Here is a 19,379-nt window from a genome sequence, read left to right on the forward strand (position 1 = left end):
GCTACCATACTGGAAATCTCTTCAGTGCAAGAGCTAAAGGCAATGTGAAACTCAAGCACTTTTTGCCTCTACCTACAGCTGTTAGCTTTGACAGCATGGTTTGTGGGAAGACAGATAATTTTACTCCTCATCTTGAGTATTTTGCTTTGTATGTGGGTGACTGAATATGTCATAGTTTATAAACTGCAACATCTCACATGCAATTGAATGAGGCGGCTGGCCTCTGCTATATTTAAGATTTGTGGTTGCTTAACCCTGATTCCTCAGAAGAATCTCCAAGCTGGCCACACCCTGTCTATCCTACATAAGGATGAGCACACCTTCCTATATATTTGGAATTGTATCTTAGATTTAAAGAGTAAAACCTAGCAAGGCTACTCTCACACCTGACTGTATGCATGAATGTGTATTGCACATTTCAGGTTCAGCCTGACTCTGTCACTTGTGATGTGACAAAGCCAATGATTTAACTTCTTTGTGCTTTCCCCCAACCATAAGATGAGTACATTAAGATTATTACTGCATGAAGGGGTTATTACCTTAATAATCACAATAAAAAATGGAGCTGCTCAGAATGGCAGGGTGTCTCCTTGCCTGTATGAAAAGTATGGCCACTGTTGCATACATTTAAAAGAACTTTCATTTGAGGGTGACTGGGTGGCTCAGGGGTTGAGCATCTGCCTTTGGCTCAGGTTGTGATCCTTGGGGTCCTAGGATCAAGTCCTGCGTCAGGTTCCCCGCAAGGAGCCTGCTTCTCCCTCTGCTTATGTCTCTGCCTCTCTGTCTCTCTCATAAATAAATAAAATCTTGAAAAAGAAAAAAACTTTTATTTGAGAGATTGAAAAACAATCTTTGCTCTTCATACCACCTACACACTGGTTTTCCAGGCTTCATGGATCTATGAATCTCCTTTATTTGAACACAAATTTTTATGTCAATATGTACCTTTCCAGAGAAGGGATCCACAACTTTCATCAAATTCCTTGACTCGGGATGCCTGGGTGGCTCAGCGGTTTGGCGCCTGCCTTCAGCCCAGGGCATGATCCTGGAGTCCCAGGATTGAGTACCGTATCGGGCTCCCTGCATAGAGCCTGCTTCTCCCTCTGCCTGTGTCTCTGCCTCTCTCTGTGTGTCTTTCATGAATAAATAAATAAAATCTTTAAAAAAAAATTCCTTGACTCAAAATATGTGAAAGAACCACTGAATGAAAGGTTCAACAATTATCCCTTTAAGCAAAAGATCTGAGAGAGAGAAAGAGCCCACAAAGGCCACTGCTTTACTCTGCAACAGGGCAGTCAAGGCAGATAGGAGTTCAAACTCTCATTTCACCAGGTTATTATATTAGCTACACAACCCTTGTTAAGGCTCAGTTCCTCATCTGTAAACCAGGAGTAACCATACTAACTTCAAGGAGTTGTTATAAGGATTAAAGGAGACAATACGTGGACAATGCTCAGCACATAGAAAGTACTCGATAAATATTTGTCACTTATATGATTATGGGCTTTTTAGGTGGAGACTTAAAAGATCATTTTGACTTATACATATTACATTAAAAAATACAAATAACATTTTTAATGAATGGAAATGTACACTTTAATTAACTGCTCTTCGAGAACGGGGGCAGCCTTGTGGGGATGAGTGCTGCACCAGATCTGGGTTCTGGAGTTGGCTCTTCTGTGAGATTCTGAGCTAAATCACTTAGCATCACCATCTCTTTTTGCTCTTCTGCAAGAGGCCAGATGTTCATTTTATGGAAGCTCAAACCATGGCTGCAAAAGCATGTGAAGAAAGCCTCTGAGTAGGACTCATAATGAAAACAGCCAGATACACAAATGACTGAGACATATGGCATATGAGTCACAGAGCAGGTGTCTTCTCATTGGCTGGCAATGCCTTAAAAGGCCAAGTCCTGCTGCGATTAACCACAGACACTGCTGGAGAAGCAGCAGGAAGAGAAAAGTGAAAAGTAAAAGTCAGGAAACATAAGGCAGAGAGTGGCAGGAGGAAAAGGTGGTGGCTATGATTAGAAGCAGCAGTGAGACTGGTGAAAAGAAGACCCACTTCAGGGCCACCAGATTACAGAACGGTGTACCATCTGAATACGCCTGTTTCTTCTGTTTCTATGCCCCTGAACATACCTCCTCCCCTTGCATGGTGAACACCTTTCTCTATCACCTACTGATTAATGCCTATTTATCATTGGAAACTCACAGCAAAACAGTTTTGGGTCAGTTGGCTTTGGTCCAAGTACTGCTCTTGTGCAAGTTACATAACCTCTCGGGCTGCATTTTCTCACCTGTCAACTAACCACCTTTAGGGGTGAGATGAGGACTTTAGGAGATAATCCTGTTATTAGTACAGGACCTTGTACATGGGATATGTCCAATAAATGCCAGCATGTACAACCATGTTATTGTTCTCACTATGTGTCAATTCCTTGGAGGCTCTGGAGCTGAACTGCCTGGTCTGAGAGGAAATAATTTTGGACAAGCCACTTCTAGGTTCCTCATGTATGAGATAGAAATGACTACACCTACCTCAAAGGGTTCTTGAGAAGATGAACTGAGATGATCAGGTAAAGAACATAGACTAGTAACTAGTACTGTTGGACCAACCAGTACTGTTGGCTATGATGATGATATCAGCAATATCTCACTATAATATTTATTACCAAAGAGTGCAATTATTTACTCCTCTTCCTCCTCCATTAGACTGTAAATCCCTCGAGAAAAGAGATGAAATCTTTTCCTCTTCTTGTATCTGCAGCATGTACCCAATGCTTGACACACAGGCACCTGCAATAGATGTTGGCTGAATAAAGGACTACAAATAGGAGGGGAGACTACCTCCCTCATGGGTGGCCCTTCAAGGACACAACCTACATGCATCACATAGGGCGTCACTTGAAGGTCCTGATGCTCACCCCCAGAAAATATTACATGGAAATTTCTCATCATCTAAGGACAACTACTGTTGGAAAAAGGCCAGAGTGAATTCACTTAAGAAAGGGATCAGAGTTTCAGAGGGAATAGTAGAGAAATAATTAAAACATGTACTTAAGCTGGAGAATTAACCTGAAAAATGAGCCCATTTCTTTCAACATTTAACAATTTAGATTGTGACTGCAATTATTATGGCCAAATAATTAATCAAGTATTGACTAGGGGGGCATAATTTTCTGACAGAACTGTCAGGTATGGTTACATCCTAACCCCTGGCACCTTTGAATGTAAACTTCTCTGGAAACAGGGTCTTTGCAGATGTAACTAAATTAAGATGAAATCATACTGATTCGTTTCCTTGTTGGAAGAAGAGGGAAATGTGGACAGAGGCACACAGGTATGCACAAGGGGGACCTCCATGTGATGACAGGAAGAGCCAGGAAAGATGCAGCTACAAGCCAAGGAAGGCCAAAGATTGTTGGCTACCACCAGAAGCTAAGACAGGGAAGATGGAAGGATCCTCTCCTAGAACCTTCTGAGGGAGCACCGCCCTGCTGACACCTTGATTTTGGACTTCTAGTCTCCAGAAGTATGAGAATAAATTTCTGCTCTTTTAAGCTATGGTATCCCTGGGGAACTAATAACAAAGATCAATAAAATGCTTGCAATATTATTACTGTAGAACTTACAAAGGGATAACCACAAGCAGGTGATAATCTTCCCCTATCCAGAACCTCACATACTCAAGACTGGCTTGACATCAAGTCATGTCCACTGCCAGCTGGATCAGGGTTCAGTTCTGAGGGGCAGGCTTCTGTGGTTTCTGAGTCCTGGTGTAGACTGCAGCTTTACTTCAGCTCCTCCTGGGATGTGGGCTTAGCAGGTCCCCCCCACACCCCCACATCCAGCCTGCAGGTATAGCCAGAGCAGCCACTGAGATCTCCCTGGTGTCACTGCCCCTGGCCACTTCTCTGGCCACGGGAGCAAAGAGGAGCTGTCAGATTCTGCCAGTATGTGCTAGAAACAAGATGAAAAACCATGTGGGCTTCAATATTTTTAGAAGGTTTAGAGAAGAGTTGCAACTTGAGCTGCCCCTCAGGACAAGGAGGATTTTATTTATTTATTTAAAAGATTTAAATTCTTTATTCATGAGAGACACACAGAAAGAGGCAGAGACACAGGCAGAGGGAGAAGCAGGCTCCATTCAGGGATCCCAACGTGGGACTCGATCCTGGGTCTCCAGGATAATGCCCTGGGCTGAAGGCAGATGCTCAACCACTGAGCCACCCAGGTGTCCCGACAATGAGGATTTAAATGCATGAATGTTTAGTCCACAAAATCCTACCAAGGGACCACTAAGTGTTGGGGCTGCAGAGAAGAATCAGGCATGGTCCCTGCTCTCCAGGAACTGACAGTCTAGTATGATGGGCGGCACGGTGAGGGGCGCCAAGGCAGACTGTGTGGGAACCAGAAGAACGACCCCAACCAAGGGAGGGTAATGGTAATGAGAAAACCTCCAGGAGAGTGACATGTAAGCTGGATCGTGGGATGGGCAGCAACAGCCAGGCAGTGTGTGTGCTTCAGGAGAGAGGGAGAAAAGTTCTGGGAAATAGGAAGAATGCAAAGAAAGGAAGGATTTGTGACCGTATGAGTGGATGAGGAAGAGCCTCTGCAAAAGCCTTTCTCTCACCCTTCAAGTGTAGAGGGAGGAAAGAAGACTGGGCAGGAGGCCAGTTTTAGATCTATGCGTAAGCACTTTAGCACTTAAAGACATACACATTACAGGGTAATTGTATTTTGGAAGGAATTCAAGTGGCAAAGGATTTGACCTAGGATTATTTAAAAAATAAACAGTACATTTCAAATGATTTGATCCACATAAAATTCAGACATAATTTTCAAGGACAAATCTACTATCAAAAAAAAAAAAAAGGTGTGCATTATCACATTGGAAAAGGTTATCTACAAACAGATCTGATTTAAGCCATAATTAAGCCAAGGTCACCATGACTTACTTTGTTGACGTGATTATAGGCATGTCTGTCTTCATATCTGTAACAATAAAGAAGTTCTGTTCAGACAAATTTTCCTTAAAGGGAAAAAACCCACTGAAAATCCAGAAAAGACAAAGAAATTTCAAGAATCACAAAATCACACATCTTAGAAGGCTGACTGATCCTGCCCAACTAGCAAGGGCGTGCTTTATATGCCATTACTTCACGAACCTACCCCCTGAACCCATCAGAAGGCAATGTTGACTGATCTCAGTACTCTTGCTATGCCCAGATGTGACCCTGAAATCGTTCTCAATCTAACACTGTAGCATGGCAGCAATGGCATGCAAGAGGAAACCCCTCTGCCACCTCTGAATGTATATGCCCTCCACTTTCAGATGAGAATGTTGAGGCATTTTATCCCCATTTTTCCGTGCTCCATAAGGCATCTTTTTTTTTTTTTTAAAGATTTTATTTATTTATTCATGAGAGACACACACAGAGAGGCAGAGACATAGGCAGAGGGAGAAGCAGACTCCCTGGACAGCCCAATGTGGGACTCGATCCCAGGACTCTGGGGTCACAACCTGAGCCACCCAGGTGTCCCTTCTTAAGACATCGTTAGTGAAAGCACCCCACATGTACCCACAATTTCATGGCAGTGTTGGTTCTGGGTGTGGACCTGGGAGGTCTGGGCATCTGGCTGGTTGAACCTTTCCACCTACAATGTTATTTATTTACTGATCATTTGATTGTGTAGGTTCATCCTCTCTGACTCTGCCTTTGGGCAACTCCTTTCTCCTTACCCAAACTCAGCTTTCTTCCCAGCACATTAAAGGCTTAGAATAGATGATCATCAGCTTTAAAAACCCTAAAAGTTCAAAGATTTCTACCTCCTCAGGAATTTGTCAGTTTTCTCTGTCATGACCTCCCTCCCTCTGGTAATTTAACAAAAATGATAATTTAGCTAGTTTTACTGACAGCCGTCTTTGTGCCAAGCACTGGATACAGAAGTAATAAAGTAAATCCCTTCTTCTAGAGACACTCAGTCTAGTTGGGCAGATAGATCAGAAATGACTGATTCTAACCCAAGCTGATATATGACCAAGTAAAGGGTTATGAAAGGACTAGCTAGCTTTGCCTGAAAGGCTTAGTAAAAAAACATCATGGAAGAGGAGAAGTTGAGCAGGGCTCTGAAGAATGAATGAGTTCACCAGGCAGACCAGGGGAAAACAGGCAGGGGAAGCCATGGAGAGGCTGAGAGAGAGTAAATCCATGGCAGGTTCATGGAATGGCAAGCAGCCCAAGGTGGCTATAGTGCCAATAAGTAGAAGAAAGTGGATAGAGAAGGTGGAAGATGAGGCTGAAGCCAGAATTTTGAAGAACATCCTAAAATGGACATTTGAGATTTACTTCTTCAGGGCAGTCCACAAGTTAAATTTCTATTTCCTTGGCATAAATTCATTTCCTTCAAATTTTTGTTATTCTCCAAAATTTAGTTACTATACAGATAAGAAAAAGATTCTCAATTGTTAAGATCAATATACTATTTGAAATCTTTCTGTTTCTGACCAAATATTAGTAACTGATAAAGCTGGTGGTAGGGGTCAGCATGCTATTTTTTTTCCACTCTTTTTGAAACATGCATTACAAAAAAATTTTCAGACATACAAAAGTAAAGAGAATAGTATAATAAATTCCCATGTTGCCATCCCTCAACTTTAACAACTCATGGCCAATCTTGCTTTCTCTGTTCTTCTGCTCACTCCCCTCGTCCCCAGATGATTTTGAAAAAGATCCCTCACATTCTATCACAGCATCGCTAAGTAGTTAATTATGTATTTCTTTAAAGACTCTTCTTTAAAAATATAAAAAACAGTTGTCTAAAAAATGGGGCGGGGGAGTGCCTGGTTGGCTCAGTTGGTAGAGCATGCAACTCTTCATCTTGGGGTTGTGAGTTTAAGTTTCACATTGGACATAGAGCTTACCTAAAAGAAATTATTAACCCCCCAAAAAAGAAATTGTGATACCCTTATCACTTTTAAAAATTAATTCCTTAGCCTCATCCAAACCTATGCATTGTCTGAATTTTTTTCTTTTTTGGAAAGTCTGACTCAAAATCTATATAAGGCTCTTATATTACAACTGATTGATATATCTGAAGTTGATTAATATTTGTTTCCCCACCATGATTTTCTTCCCTGTAATTCATTTATTGAAGCAACGGGTTTCTGTCCTATACAACTGCCTCCTGGTCTGCCCTCAGAACTGCTTGTGGATGGTCCAAGAAGGGCTTGTACCAAGTACTGTCTCACTCTTTACGAGTCTCACCTAGCACACTGCTTAGTTCAGCTCACCTTATTTTCACAGCCATATTTTCATGGAGAAGAAAGCCAGAGATAAATAGCTAAGAAGTATGGGATCTATTTCCATTCTGGTACAAAGGACTTATCTTGTAAGTCCTCACTACTTTTAAGCAGCACTGGCTTAATACATTCTTTGACCTGGTTTCCTGTAAATTGGTGCAACTATAGGCTTGATCAGATTCAGGCTCAATATTCTGGGCAGCCTACTTCATGGGTGGTACTGTGTGTTTCCAAGACAAAAAAAATGTTGTCTCTTTGTATGTTATCAACACCATTGGTGAACAATGCTTTATCAGAGGACTCAAGATGGTGACATTCTTATTATTCCTTCTTAGTTTATTAGCAGGAATCCATAAAGAGGAGTCCCTCACTATTCAGTTTACCCCGAGAACCAGTTCATGTTTACCAATTTCCAAAATGGTGATCCTCCACAGGTAAACCAGGAATTTCTTCTGGCATATATCAGCATGAACCAGGATAAATATCCCTTTCAGGGATATTATTACCAATGACTGGATTTTTATTTTTTTTATTTTTTTTTATTTTAAGGGAGAGAGAATCAGAGTTGGACACTTAACTGACTGAGCCGTCTGGGCGCCCCTATATTATTATTCTTATTGATGCTCAAATGTTTCCATCTTTGGCCTGCATATCTTCTTTTGAAATAAGCCTAGCAGTTTTTGATAAGCTCCTTTGCTTTCTGATATAGATGTTTCATGTGAAAATCTTGGCTCTCAACCATACCAACATAATTAATCATTTGTTTTTCACACAATATACATACCACAGTCTCAGAATAACAGTACCAATGGTAACACCTATAAAATAATGGCTGAAAGCAATGTGAAGATTATTTTGCCATTCTTCCTTTGAGTATAGGGCAGATTGCACTGATGGCCCCAATTCTTCAGGTCTTCCATCTGCCAAACACCTTGATGTTAGACCAGTTGGAATAATAGCAAACCCTGTAATCAGAGGCCTGAAAAGCAGTGGCACACTGGGGCTTGCTTGTGACCCTCCACCAAAACCATGAGAACATAACTGGGCTAGCCTGCCAAAGATAAAACACATGGTGCCCTCCCACCCCTCATCCCAGTTGATACACATGATGCCCCCCATCCCTCACCCCAGTTGATAAACATTGTGTCCCCTGCCCCTCATCCCAGCTGAGACCATCCTAGACCAGCCATTTGACAACCAGACAGTAGTGAGTCCAGTGAGTCCAGCTAGACCCATTATTGGACTAGTTCCATTAGAGCAGTCAGCTGATCTCCATAACTAACCAGATGGATGAGCACATCCAGCCAAGATCAGCAGACCTACCTAGCAAACTTGTGAACAATTTGGTTGCTGCTGAAAGCCACTGGTTGGTTAAACAACACTGCGCCAGGAGATAACTGACACAGTCTATTCTATTAGGATTGAATCTGAAGCCCACCTGGGTGGCTCAGTGGATGAGCATCTGCCTTTGGCTCAGGTCATGATCCCAGAGTCCTGGGGTCAAGTGCTGCTTTGGGCCCCCCCCCCAGAGAGTCTACTTCTTCCTCTCCCTCCGTCTCTGCCTCTGTGTGTCTCTCATGAATAAATAAAATCTTTAAAAAAATAAAAAGGACAGATTACCTCAATTTACCATGTTTACAGTCATTCAAAATAGTTTTCCTCTGTGGCTATACTGCCAACCTGATACGTAAGTTCCGTTTTTTAAATTACTTTTTAAAATTTAACTTTGTTTTGCAATCATGTAATATATTTACAAGGTTCCAAAGTCAAATCTATAAAGTCTTACCTCTTTCTCCATCCTGTTCCGCCCTCCCCCATAGGCATTAAAAAGAATCTATGGTTTATCCTAAAGTTTCAAAAATATATTTATATCCCCCCACCTTCAGATAAACCATGGCACACTACATAGATTCTGCCTTACTGTGCTTTCTTTGCTTAGAAATACATCCCAGTGATCCCTCATTCTTAGCTCAGCTCCATGGTACTTCATTATATGAATGCAGTACAGTTTAATCGACTAATCCTCTCCTAATGGACATTTGGGTTGTTTCCAGTCTTTTATTTTTTTTTTTTAATTTTTTTAAATTTATTTATGATAGTCACACACACAGAGAGAGAGAGAGAGAGGGGCAGAGACACAGGCAGAGGGAGAAGCAGGCTCCATGCACTGGGAGCCCGATGTGGGATTCGATCCCGGGTCTCCAGGATTGCGCCCTGGGCCAAAGGCAGGCGCCAAACCGCTGCGCCACCCAGGGATCCCCCTTTTCCAGTCTTTTAATATAAGAAACAGTGTTGCAATGAATAGCTATTCTTTTCATATTTTTGCCAGTGTATCTGAAAGATAAATTTCTAGAAATGGAACTGCTGGGTTGAAAGTAAATGCATGTACTGGGACAACTGAATATCCATGGACAAAACACTGAAGCTAGACCCCTACCTTATATCACATACAAAAATTAACTTAAAATGGATCAGAGATCTAAATTTAAGAGTTGAAACTGTAAAACTCTTAGAAGAAAACACAGGGGTAAATCTGTATCAGCTTGGATTTGGCAATGGCTTCCTAAATATGATACTAAAACCATAGATAACAAAAGAAAAAAATAGATAAACTGGACTTGATTAATATTAAAAACTTTTACCACTTCACACTAAGATGGCTATCATAAACAAATGAATAAATCCAAAAGCAGAAACCAGCAAGTGGAGAAATTGGAAACTTTGTGCACTACTGGTAGGAATGTAACACGGGGCCGCCAGAGTTGTGGAAAACAGTTTGACATTTCCTAAAGAAATTAAAACAGAATTATCGTATGATCCAGCAAGTCCACTCGTAGGTAAATACCTAAGAGAAATGAAAATATACGTCCACACAATTACTTGTATATGAACGTTCACAGCAGCACTCTTCATAACAGCCCCAAAATGGGAACAACCCAAATGTCCATCGCTGGATGAATGGATAAAAAAAACATGGTATATCCATAAAACGGGATATTACTCAGGATGAAATTTGGATGCATGCCACAACACGGATGACCCTTGAAAACGTCCGAAGTGGAAGACACAAAAGGCTTCACAATGTATGATTCCACTTACATGAAATATCTAGAATGGGCAAACTTATAAGCACAGAAAACATATTAAAGTGACCAGGGGTTGGCGGGGGAGGAGGATTGATGGGGGAAAAAAAGCAAATCTATACATAATTTTGCTCGGCATTGCTAAATTCCCCTCTGTAACAGTTGTACCATCTGCATTCCCATCCGTAGTATATGGAGAGTATTTCTCTGGACCTCCCCAAGGAGACTACTGTCAAACTTTTGGATTTTTGCCAATCTGATTGCTAAAATAGTATCTTAGTGCAGTTTTAATTTGTATTTTTTTCTTACAAAAATCCTAAGGATGTTTTAGTCTGCTGGCATTGGTTATGCAATCACCATGAGACTTCCACAGACTAATACATGAAGGTAAAATATTTTTAAGTTAAATATGGCAAGTCAAGCAAGTAAGAACTACACACATTAGCTAATGTTTTAACAAATTCATTATTACGGTTATCGTTATAAATTCTAATTCTAGGGCAGCCCCAGTGGCTCAGTGGTTTAGCGCCGCCTTCAGCCCAGGGTGTGATCCTGGAGACCCGGGATCGAGTCCCACGTTGGGCTCCCTGCATGGAGCCTGCTTCTCCCTCTGCCTGTGTCTCTGCCTCTCTCTGTGTGTCTCTTATGAATAAACAAAATCTTTAAAAAAAATAAAAATAAATAAATTCTAATTCTAGAAATAAAAAATGTAAAACTTATTTGCATATGGTACCTTCTGCATGCATAGTACTCTGCTAGTCAACGTTCAACAACAGAAAAGCCTGAATAATACTTTTGATGACTCCAGAAATTAGATAGAACGTGTTTTCACCAAACATCAGAACCCTATTCTGGTTGCTAGTTTTAGGAGTAAAATCGTCATTGTGCATGTTACTTCAAGTCTAGAGAATTTTCCTATAACATTTTCAAGAATTTTCCTATGTAATCTGAAATGTAAGATCAAAGATGAAAGAATATAATTTGCCAAAAGGACAGAATGAGGTACAAGGTTACCTTTCCACTTAGCAACGAGCTTAGGATCTGAAATTGTGAAGTTTGGACGGCTTCTAGACAGGATACCTTTTCCAAAATAACCCTTCCAGGAAAAGAGAAAACAAAGTTAGTTCATGTTTAGTCGCCAATTTTTTAGCTATTTGAGTTAACAACAGATTTGTTCTATTTTTCATAGGTTTACATTTTCCCTCTGATTACTTAATGATTACTAACGAAGATCTTAGCATTCATCTCTGATTGTTTGAAGAGTTCTAGTAAGTTTTCAGTATACCTTAAGTGCCTTATAACTAAGCTCAAGGCAATGGGACAGGTAGAGGCAGGGCCTTAGCCTAGACCCCCATCACCAGGATCAATGCCACATGCTGTATTCCACCTTGAGAAACTGGCTACAACATATATATTTTATATAAAGTGTCTAGAAAGGCACATTTTAGAGAGGAAGTGGATCAGTGGGTGACATGGGCTGGAAGTGGGAACAGGGATTAAGTGCAATGGTACTTGCATTCCCTGCTGGGAATCCCCCATACTGGACCATGATGGTGTTGCACAACTCTATGAATTTATTACAATCACTGAATTGCACATTTACAATGGGTGAATTTTATGACGCTAAATTATACATCAATAAAGCTATTTAAAAAATGCCCCAGTTGGAGCACTTGGCTGGCTCAGTTGATATAGCATGTGACTCTTGATCTCGAGGTTGTGAGTTCGAGCCCCATGCTGGGGGTAGAGATTACTTTAAAAAAAAAAAATATATATATATATATATATATATATATAAAGTAATGAACTGGCTATGGACCAAAAAATAAAATAAAATAAAATAAAAAAAGCAAGCTATCAATCTCAACCTGAATCTATCATTGGTGGAAAACAGCAAAAACTGGAAATTGTCCTTATCTAAGAAGAGGTCGCCAAACAGATGAGAGCACAGATAACAAGTCAGAGTACATGCTGAAGCCTCATCTGTCCCTGAGCCAGAACAATATGCCATTCTGTGTTTATCTCTGGAGATGGAATGGGAGTGGGGAGTTTTTACCCATTACATTTCTATAAATTGCTTGGCATATTTATGAATATGCATGGTTTCTGTAACTTAAAAACAAGAAAGGCCAATGCACTGATTGCAGTTTATTGTTGAAATGTGGGTTCATGGGTTGGGGAGCCTTCCTCATCAGTATATGGCTTCAGGGCACCTGATTCAAATTGTGTAGTTCCTCTCCTACATGGGATTGAATGGCAATAAAAGAATATGGGTCAATTATGGTCTGATTTTGGGAGTGAATGGGAGGAAACAAAAAGGATACCCTGGCTCAGGACTGTCAGGAAGTAGCCATGCCAAAGCCGCCAGTACTTACTTTCCCATAGAGCTGCTCCATATCTTCTGTGTTCCTCACAATTACATTGTTGTTTATCATCTCTGCTGTGAACACTTTGAAATCTTGCTTAGGCCCACAGTCTTGACCAAAAGGGATGGGCAGTGGAGACTCAAAACTCTCATATACTCTTCTTTTCCGCTTTGGGGCACGGAAAACTGCTTCTGCCATTTCTCAGGGGTAACTGTTTTTTAAAGAGTATAATAAGGAGAAAGAAACAGATAGCCAATCCATAACTATATTGATCAAAAACAGGGGTGCATTTATCTCTAGGCTCAGAAAATTTTGTGGTCTGTGGGAAAAATATTTAAAAGCAGTGAACTAGAAGAAAGAGTAATGAGAACATTTTGTACAAGCACTACTAATCCATCACCTAAAATATCTCAATTCTCACAACCATGCCCAAGAAGTCAGTGGCAATATTTCTAACTAGAGTGGACAAGACTGAGGCCTAGTGTCATGCCCAAAGTCATCATGCCATGCAAAAGTCTATGGACAGCAAGCACAATAGGATTCCTATTAGGATTACTCCCATTCTTTCACTCAAACAACAGGCATTTACTGAGTACCTACTAGGACCTTCTGATAATCAGAGATGCTGGGGATATAAAGATAAGGCCAAAAGAGACACTGTCCTCATAGAATTAAATCTATTCAGTATTTCCTTTTCCAAAAAAGGACCTTAATATATATTCTAAAGGCCATTCATCTCCCCATGTTTAAGGTAAATTAATAACAACAATGACAGAAACAGTTACCATTTCAGGTCTGTTATGTACCACCACATACTAGTGGTGAAGAGCAGGAACTCTAAAGCCAGAGTGCCAGGACTGGAATTAGTTTTACTATGTCCTGTGTGATGCTGGGCAAAAGCTGCTTAATCTCTCTATGCTTTGGTTTCCTTATCTACAAAATAAGGATAAAAACAGACTCTACCTTAGAGTTAAGACCCCCCATAAAGGGCCTAGAAGAGTACCTGGTACATAATGAGCATCATGTGTGTATTTGCTTTAATTATTATTATGGGGTGAGCACTACCAACTCTTGTTTACAGGTGAGGAAAATAGGTTCAAGTTAGAGAGACTTTGTAAAAGGCCCCTTGGGATGATCCCAGGTCTGCTGAATTCCAAAGCCTCCACTCTTCTCCCTGGGTTCTGCTGCAAGGCAGCACCTGACCCACTTTGTCTGAAGGCCCACTATTTCTCAAGGTTAGGAGCTAAAGGATTCTGGATAATTATGGGATTACTTAGTGTGCACTCAGCACCCTGAGGAAGTAAAGGAAGCCAAAGCCAGTACCTCTCCCTTCCAGGCCTTATATTCAATCTGAGGAGACAAAACAAGCACATAACACATACGAAAGCAAACTGAAGGTACCACAACAGGCTGCAATTCCATAATGGCTAAAGGAAGGAAATGAAGTTGAGTGCATTGTGCGATAAAGAAACAAAGCCCCAGCAGATACATCTAACTTAGGAAAACTCAACCACATGCAAGGGGGAGAAAGTGTACACAGTGCAAGAGTCTGGGCCAGGCACTCCACTCTTCCAACAGACACCCCAGGATGAGAAGGGAGGCTTGAATCTGCTGCTCCTTCGTCCCGGGTTCAATTTAAGCTGACAGCAGATCTGGTGTTTGAAGATACAGTGGAGCCATATTACACGTTTCATCTACATGGATCCAGAAAATGAAGTAAGACTGCTTATTAAAATGCCTCCTGCACTTAATACCAGCATCTATTGGGCAATGGATGTCACCAAGCCTGAAACAGCCAGTGACAATGGCCAAATCCGAGGAAGGTAAGTGGTTGTATGGGTTTATGACCATTAAAAAGAAATAAAATACCTTGCCTTGCCCATTGTGTGATACCTTTATCTGCCCTCTCAAAGAAACGGAGGAATTAGATGAGGACAAAGGAAAACACAGACCAAGGAAGAGTTATAGAAATTGATAAATCAAGTACAAAGATAACTATGAAAAAGAAGAATCAGCAAGTTGGAACCTTCATAGACTTGACTAAGTATGCTAAGCAGCAAAACACTAGAATTTAATTTTTAAGTAAGATCCCTCAAGGGAATTACATACTGAGCATGACTCATATATACTTTATAAATATATACACACACACACTGCTGTAAAGCATTCCTAACAAAACCACGTATGTTGCATATTAACGAACAATTAAGAGATTTTCTTCCAAGAGCATTTTAGCTAAACTGTCATTTGCCAACTTATCCTTCAATCTAAGCCAATGATTGCATTTAGTATTCAACAGAAGAAACAGCAATTTATTCTAACACTTGATGCCGTGTCAGCTTTTTTGAGGCAGATGTTGCAATCTAGTGAAAAACTTTCTAGGCATTTCCAGGAACAAGTTGGACTTTTATGAGATTTTTCACTTTTATAACTTAACTTCTGGTTAGGATTTAACTTGTATATGCTACATTTGGAATTTTAAGAAAAGAGAAAATGTTAAATGGCTAACTTCAAGAACTTCCAATTAAATTATCTCAAACAAGTGACAATGAAGTTATATTTTAATTTGCCTAGTTTGGAATTTTCCCTCAGACTGATGCTATACTCTTAAAAATACCAAGAATGAGCTAGGACACTTGATGTCAAGAACTTTGTACTTCAACCTGTATGTGTGTGACAGAAAGGTTCCTGCCACAAAACATTGTTTTCCATTAAACCTCAAAGTCTGTGATCTGGTGTTACTTTTGCCCATGTGGCAGAACAGGCTTCAAGAATTTGGCTGATAGGTGGGGCAAGATGGCGGAAGAGTAGGGTCCCCAAGTCACCTGTCCCCACCAAATTACCAAGAATTTGGCTGATAGGCCTCCAATATATGCAAACCTGCCATCATTATCATGTGACCTTGCACAACCCACTTAAGCTCTCTGAGCCCTGTTTCTTCATCTTCAAATTGAACAGCACTGGAAAAGTCTGGAAGTCACTCAGATGTTAAATGCAAAATACCCATATAATTCCAGTCCTTGGTACAGATACAAGAAAACTGAAAACATGTTCATGCAAAAATCTGTACCTGAATGTTTACAGTAGTATGATTTATAATAGTTAAAAAAAGCAGTAACAAACCAAATGTCCATCAACAGATGAATGGATTAAAAAAATTGTGATGTATCCATATAGAATGGATTATCAGCAACAAAGGAAGTGTTGATATATGCTACAGTGTGTATGAAGCTTGAAAGCATTAAGTGAAAGCAGTCACAAAAGACCACATATTGTATAAGACCGTTAATATGAAAAGTCCACAACAGCAAATCCATAGAGACACAAAGTAGATTAGTGACTGCCAGCTGCTGAATGAAGGGAGAAATGCGGAGTGACTGCTAATAGGTATGGATTTTTTTTTTTTTTGAGGGTGATGAAAATGTTTTAAAACCAGAGTGCAGTGATGATGTGATGGCTGACCAACTCTGTGAATATACTAACATTACTGAATTGTACATTTTACAAGGGTGAGCTTTTTTTAGATTGATTTTATTCATTCATTCATTCATTCATTCATTCATTCATGAGAGACACAGAGAGAGAGAAAAGCAGGGACATAAGCAGAGGGAGAAGCAGGCTCCATGCAGGAAGCCTGATGTGGGACTTGATCCCAGGACACTGGGATCATGCCCTGAGCCAAAGGCAGACTCTCAACCACTGAGCCACCCAGGGGTCCCCTACAAGGGTGAGTTTTATGTATGTGTAACGGTCTCTCAATAAAGCTGTTATTTTAAAAATTCAGTAGGACAAACCAAACGATCTTGTTTCATGGTTTTGTGAAGGAGTTGTCTTGTACTAAACTTGAAAGGCAAAGAGGGGAGAAAGGAATGAATTCACTATTCTCCATATCTGCAGTAGGCATTTACGACACGTTTCTTTAGTGCCATGATAGGAGAACAGCATAATGTCAAGGTATGGCATGAGTAAATTGAGAAGAGGTAATCATCATCCATGGGTACAACATGCTAGGCACTGACTGTGCTATATGGTACACAGATGGGTACTGGCATCCTCTTTCACAAACAAGGAAGAGAGGGCCAGTTATTTGCCCAAAGCTCCACTGTACAGAGACACAGCATTGCAAGAAGTCTGGCCTAAAAGACCACCCATGTCTGAAGCACACACACAGATGTGTAGGTATGACTGAGCCAGTTGTCAAGGGGTTTGGAACATGAAAGCTGGTTTAGACTTGGAGTTGATGCAGAGACTCTCAAGCAGGGAACACGACTGAAATAAGATTAATTAACCTGGGGTGGTATACAACAGTGGCTCTCAAGCTTGGCTGCCCTTAGAATCACCTGGGGGAAATCTCAAAACTCCTAACGCTCAGAACTTACCTGCAATTACATCAGAAATTCTGGGGTGGGACCCAGGTGATCTTAACATGTAGTCACACAGCTGCCAACTACTGGTGACAGAATAGCCGATTCAAACTCACTCCCAACAGCTCCCTAGGGGCCGAGTGCTATGCACCTGTAAAGGATGTAGCTTTTCCTTTCCCAAACGCTGGGGGCGGGGGCGGGGGCCGGCGGCATACTTGCCTCCAAATACAAGTAGCATTAGGTCCATTTACTTTACTATGAAAAATAGGGCTTGGGCAGCCGGGTGGCTCAGCGGTTTAGCGCCGCCTTCAGCCCAGGGCGTGATCCTGGAGACCCGGGATCGAGTCCCACGTCGGGCTTCCTGCGTGGAACCTGCTTCTCCCTCTGCCTGTGTCTCTCTCTCTCTCTGTGCCTCTCATGAATAAATACAATCTTAAAAAAGAAAAAAAAAAAGGGCTTATGTTTCCCTTGAACACACAAGCTAACACCGTTCAGGTGCTCAGCAAACGTTTATTCCAAGCAAAACAAAAACGGGAGAGGGAACTCCATTTAATTTTCCGACCCCCTGGAAGGACCTTGCCAAACAAACCTGGTTAACACCTCCTACTCAGTAAAGCTCACCTTCTCCCAATTAAAAAATGTTTGAAGCTCCAACCGTGTACCTCCTGGGCTATGGGAGGCAAGGATGAAAGGGACAAGGCGAACAATCCAGCCCCTGGGGAGTTTTCAAGTTAGGACGTGAGACTAAGCCACATAAACAAAACCTAAACCCCTTGAAGGCTGTTGTGAGGATGAAGGGGGTAACTGCGAAGGCGCCTCGTACCGGGCCTGCCGTGTGCAAGGTGTTGGCCAGACGGGGGCTGCGACCGCCACCCATGACCGCACGCAAGCCAGAGTGTGCAGGGCCCACCCAAGTGCCGACTCCCCGTCTTAATTCACCCCTCTGCAGACTTCCTCGAGGGCCCCCCGCCCCCCAGCAACCGCACCAGCGGCTGAGGCTCCCCTGGGGCAGAGAGGGTGTCCGATACACCTGGACGTCCCCGGCCCCCAGTACTGGACGTGGCCACGTCCAGTTCCTCAGAAAGAACGAAAAGCAGCACAAAGGGCTACAGGTGCTCGCAGAAGAGGGGGTTGATTCGGGCGCGACCAGGAAGCCTGGCTCCCCGCCCGGCCCACTCTGGGGCGGCTGTGCCACGCGGGGGAAGGCTACACGCCTTTCTCGCTTCCGGGGGGGGGGGGTTCCGAGAAGGCGACGACTCTTCTCGCAGCAGAACGCCCACCTCGAGCCGCCGCCACCGCGCTCAGCGCCTCGGGACGCCGCGGGCAGCCCAGCCCGCGCCTTACCTTTCTCGGCCCCACGCGCTTGTCGTTACCTCGGCAACGCCGGCCGGAGGGCGGAGACCGCTGCCGTCAAGCAGTGCGGCCGCAAAGCCGGGCCGAATGCGCAGCCGCGGAGCCCGCGGGAGCGCCCGCCGGGTGTTTGCGGAGAGCGCCTGCGCAGGCCCTGAAGGCGCGTTTTCTGTTCCTCCATTTCACCCTTCTCCGCGTGTGAGCGAGTTCCCTTTCCTGTCCTCCCCTGGAATAGACAGATGCTGCTTTCGTTTAATCCCCACAGCGGCCTCGCAAGATTCGTTTAACATGTGACATCCTCAGTTATTGTCCGATGTCAGCTAGTTGGGAGGTGGTGGAAATGGGACTAGCCCAGGCACGGAGACCCCCGCGGTGGGGGTGGGGCGGGATGGGACCCGGAGGGCACCGGATCTCACTGAAGAGAGCGGGCGTGTGCGCGGCACTGACGGCGCCCTCGGCTTTCGCGGTGTGGATGCCTCGGCCGCCCCGCGCCCGGAACCTGCCCGCCAGCGCCCCCTCGCAGACGCCTGAGTAAAAGCCACTGTGCGCCCTGGCTGCCCCGCGGGGGTGAAGGACGACCGCCGGGAGTCAGGCTGCGTTGAAGTCCCCAGCCCCTGTCCCTGCCCTTTTTGAGCTTTGGTTTCCTCTGTGGAGAAGTGGGTCCTTAGAACTACGCCGGATGCGCAAAATAAAAGGGTGTGGGAAAGCGTTACAAGTTAATCCTGACCTGGTTATTCTAAAGGAGGTCTGCTAGGGGGTTCGATGTATACTTTTCCCATTACGAGTCCCAGGGTCCCCAGCACACATACCACACGTGCTGGGCAGGTGGGGAAGGTGGGTGACAGGGAAGGGTGGCAAATAGTGCCAGAGAGATTCATGGGGCTTGATGGGATGGCTTTGAAATCTTTGAA

General features: G+C 42.8%; 1 protein-coding gene across 6 annotated transcripts in view; it reads right to left on the reverse strand.

Moving 5' to 3' along the window:
- Positions 1 to 18,928, reverse strand: part of TSEN2 (tRNA splicing endonuclease subunit 2) — a 60,018-nt gene extending 41,090 nt beyond the window's left edge. For 3 of the 6 annotated variants that reach the window (XR_012011535.1, XR_012011537.1, XR_012011536.1), the window contains exons 1-5: positions 18,463 to 18,586; positions 17,338 to 17,550; positions 12,764 to 12,965; positions 11,403 to 11,484; positions 4,961 to 4,997 (exon numbers count right to left, since the gene is read on the reverse strand). Coding sequence is in view for 3 of the 6 variants with exons in the window: in XM_072785082.1 (XP_072641183.1) it covers positions 4,961 to 4,997; positions 11,403 to 11,484; positions 12,764 to 12,952 (308 nt within the window). In the remaining 3 variants the exon portion in view is untranslated. Of the gene's footprint in view, positions 1 to 4,960; positions 4,998 to 11,402; positions 11,485 to 12,763; positions 12,966 to 17,133; positions 17,287 to 17,337; positions 17,551 to 18,462 lie in introns of those variants that run through there. The other 3 variants (XM_072785082.1, XM_072785083.1, XM_072785084.1) reach the window with 3 other exon arrangements.
- Between the last annotated feature and the right edge of the window lie 451 nt (positions 18,929 to 19,379).

Source organism: Canis lupus, chromosome 19 (assembly GCF_048164855.1).
Source record: "Canis lupus baileyi chromosome 19, mCanLup2.hap1, whole genome shotgun sequence".
Classification (NCBI taxonomy): Eukaryota; Metazoa; Chordata; class Mammalia; order Carnivora; family Canidae; genus Canis; species Canis lupus.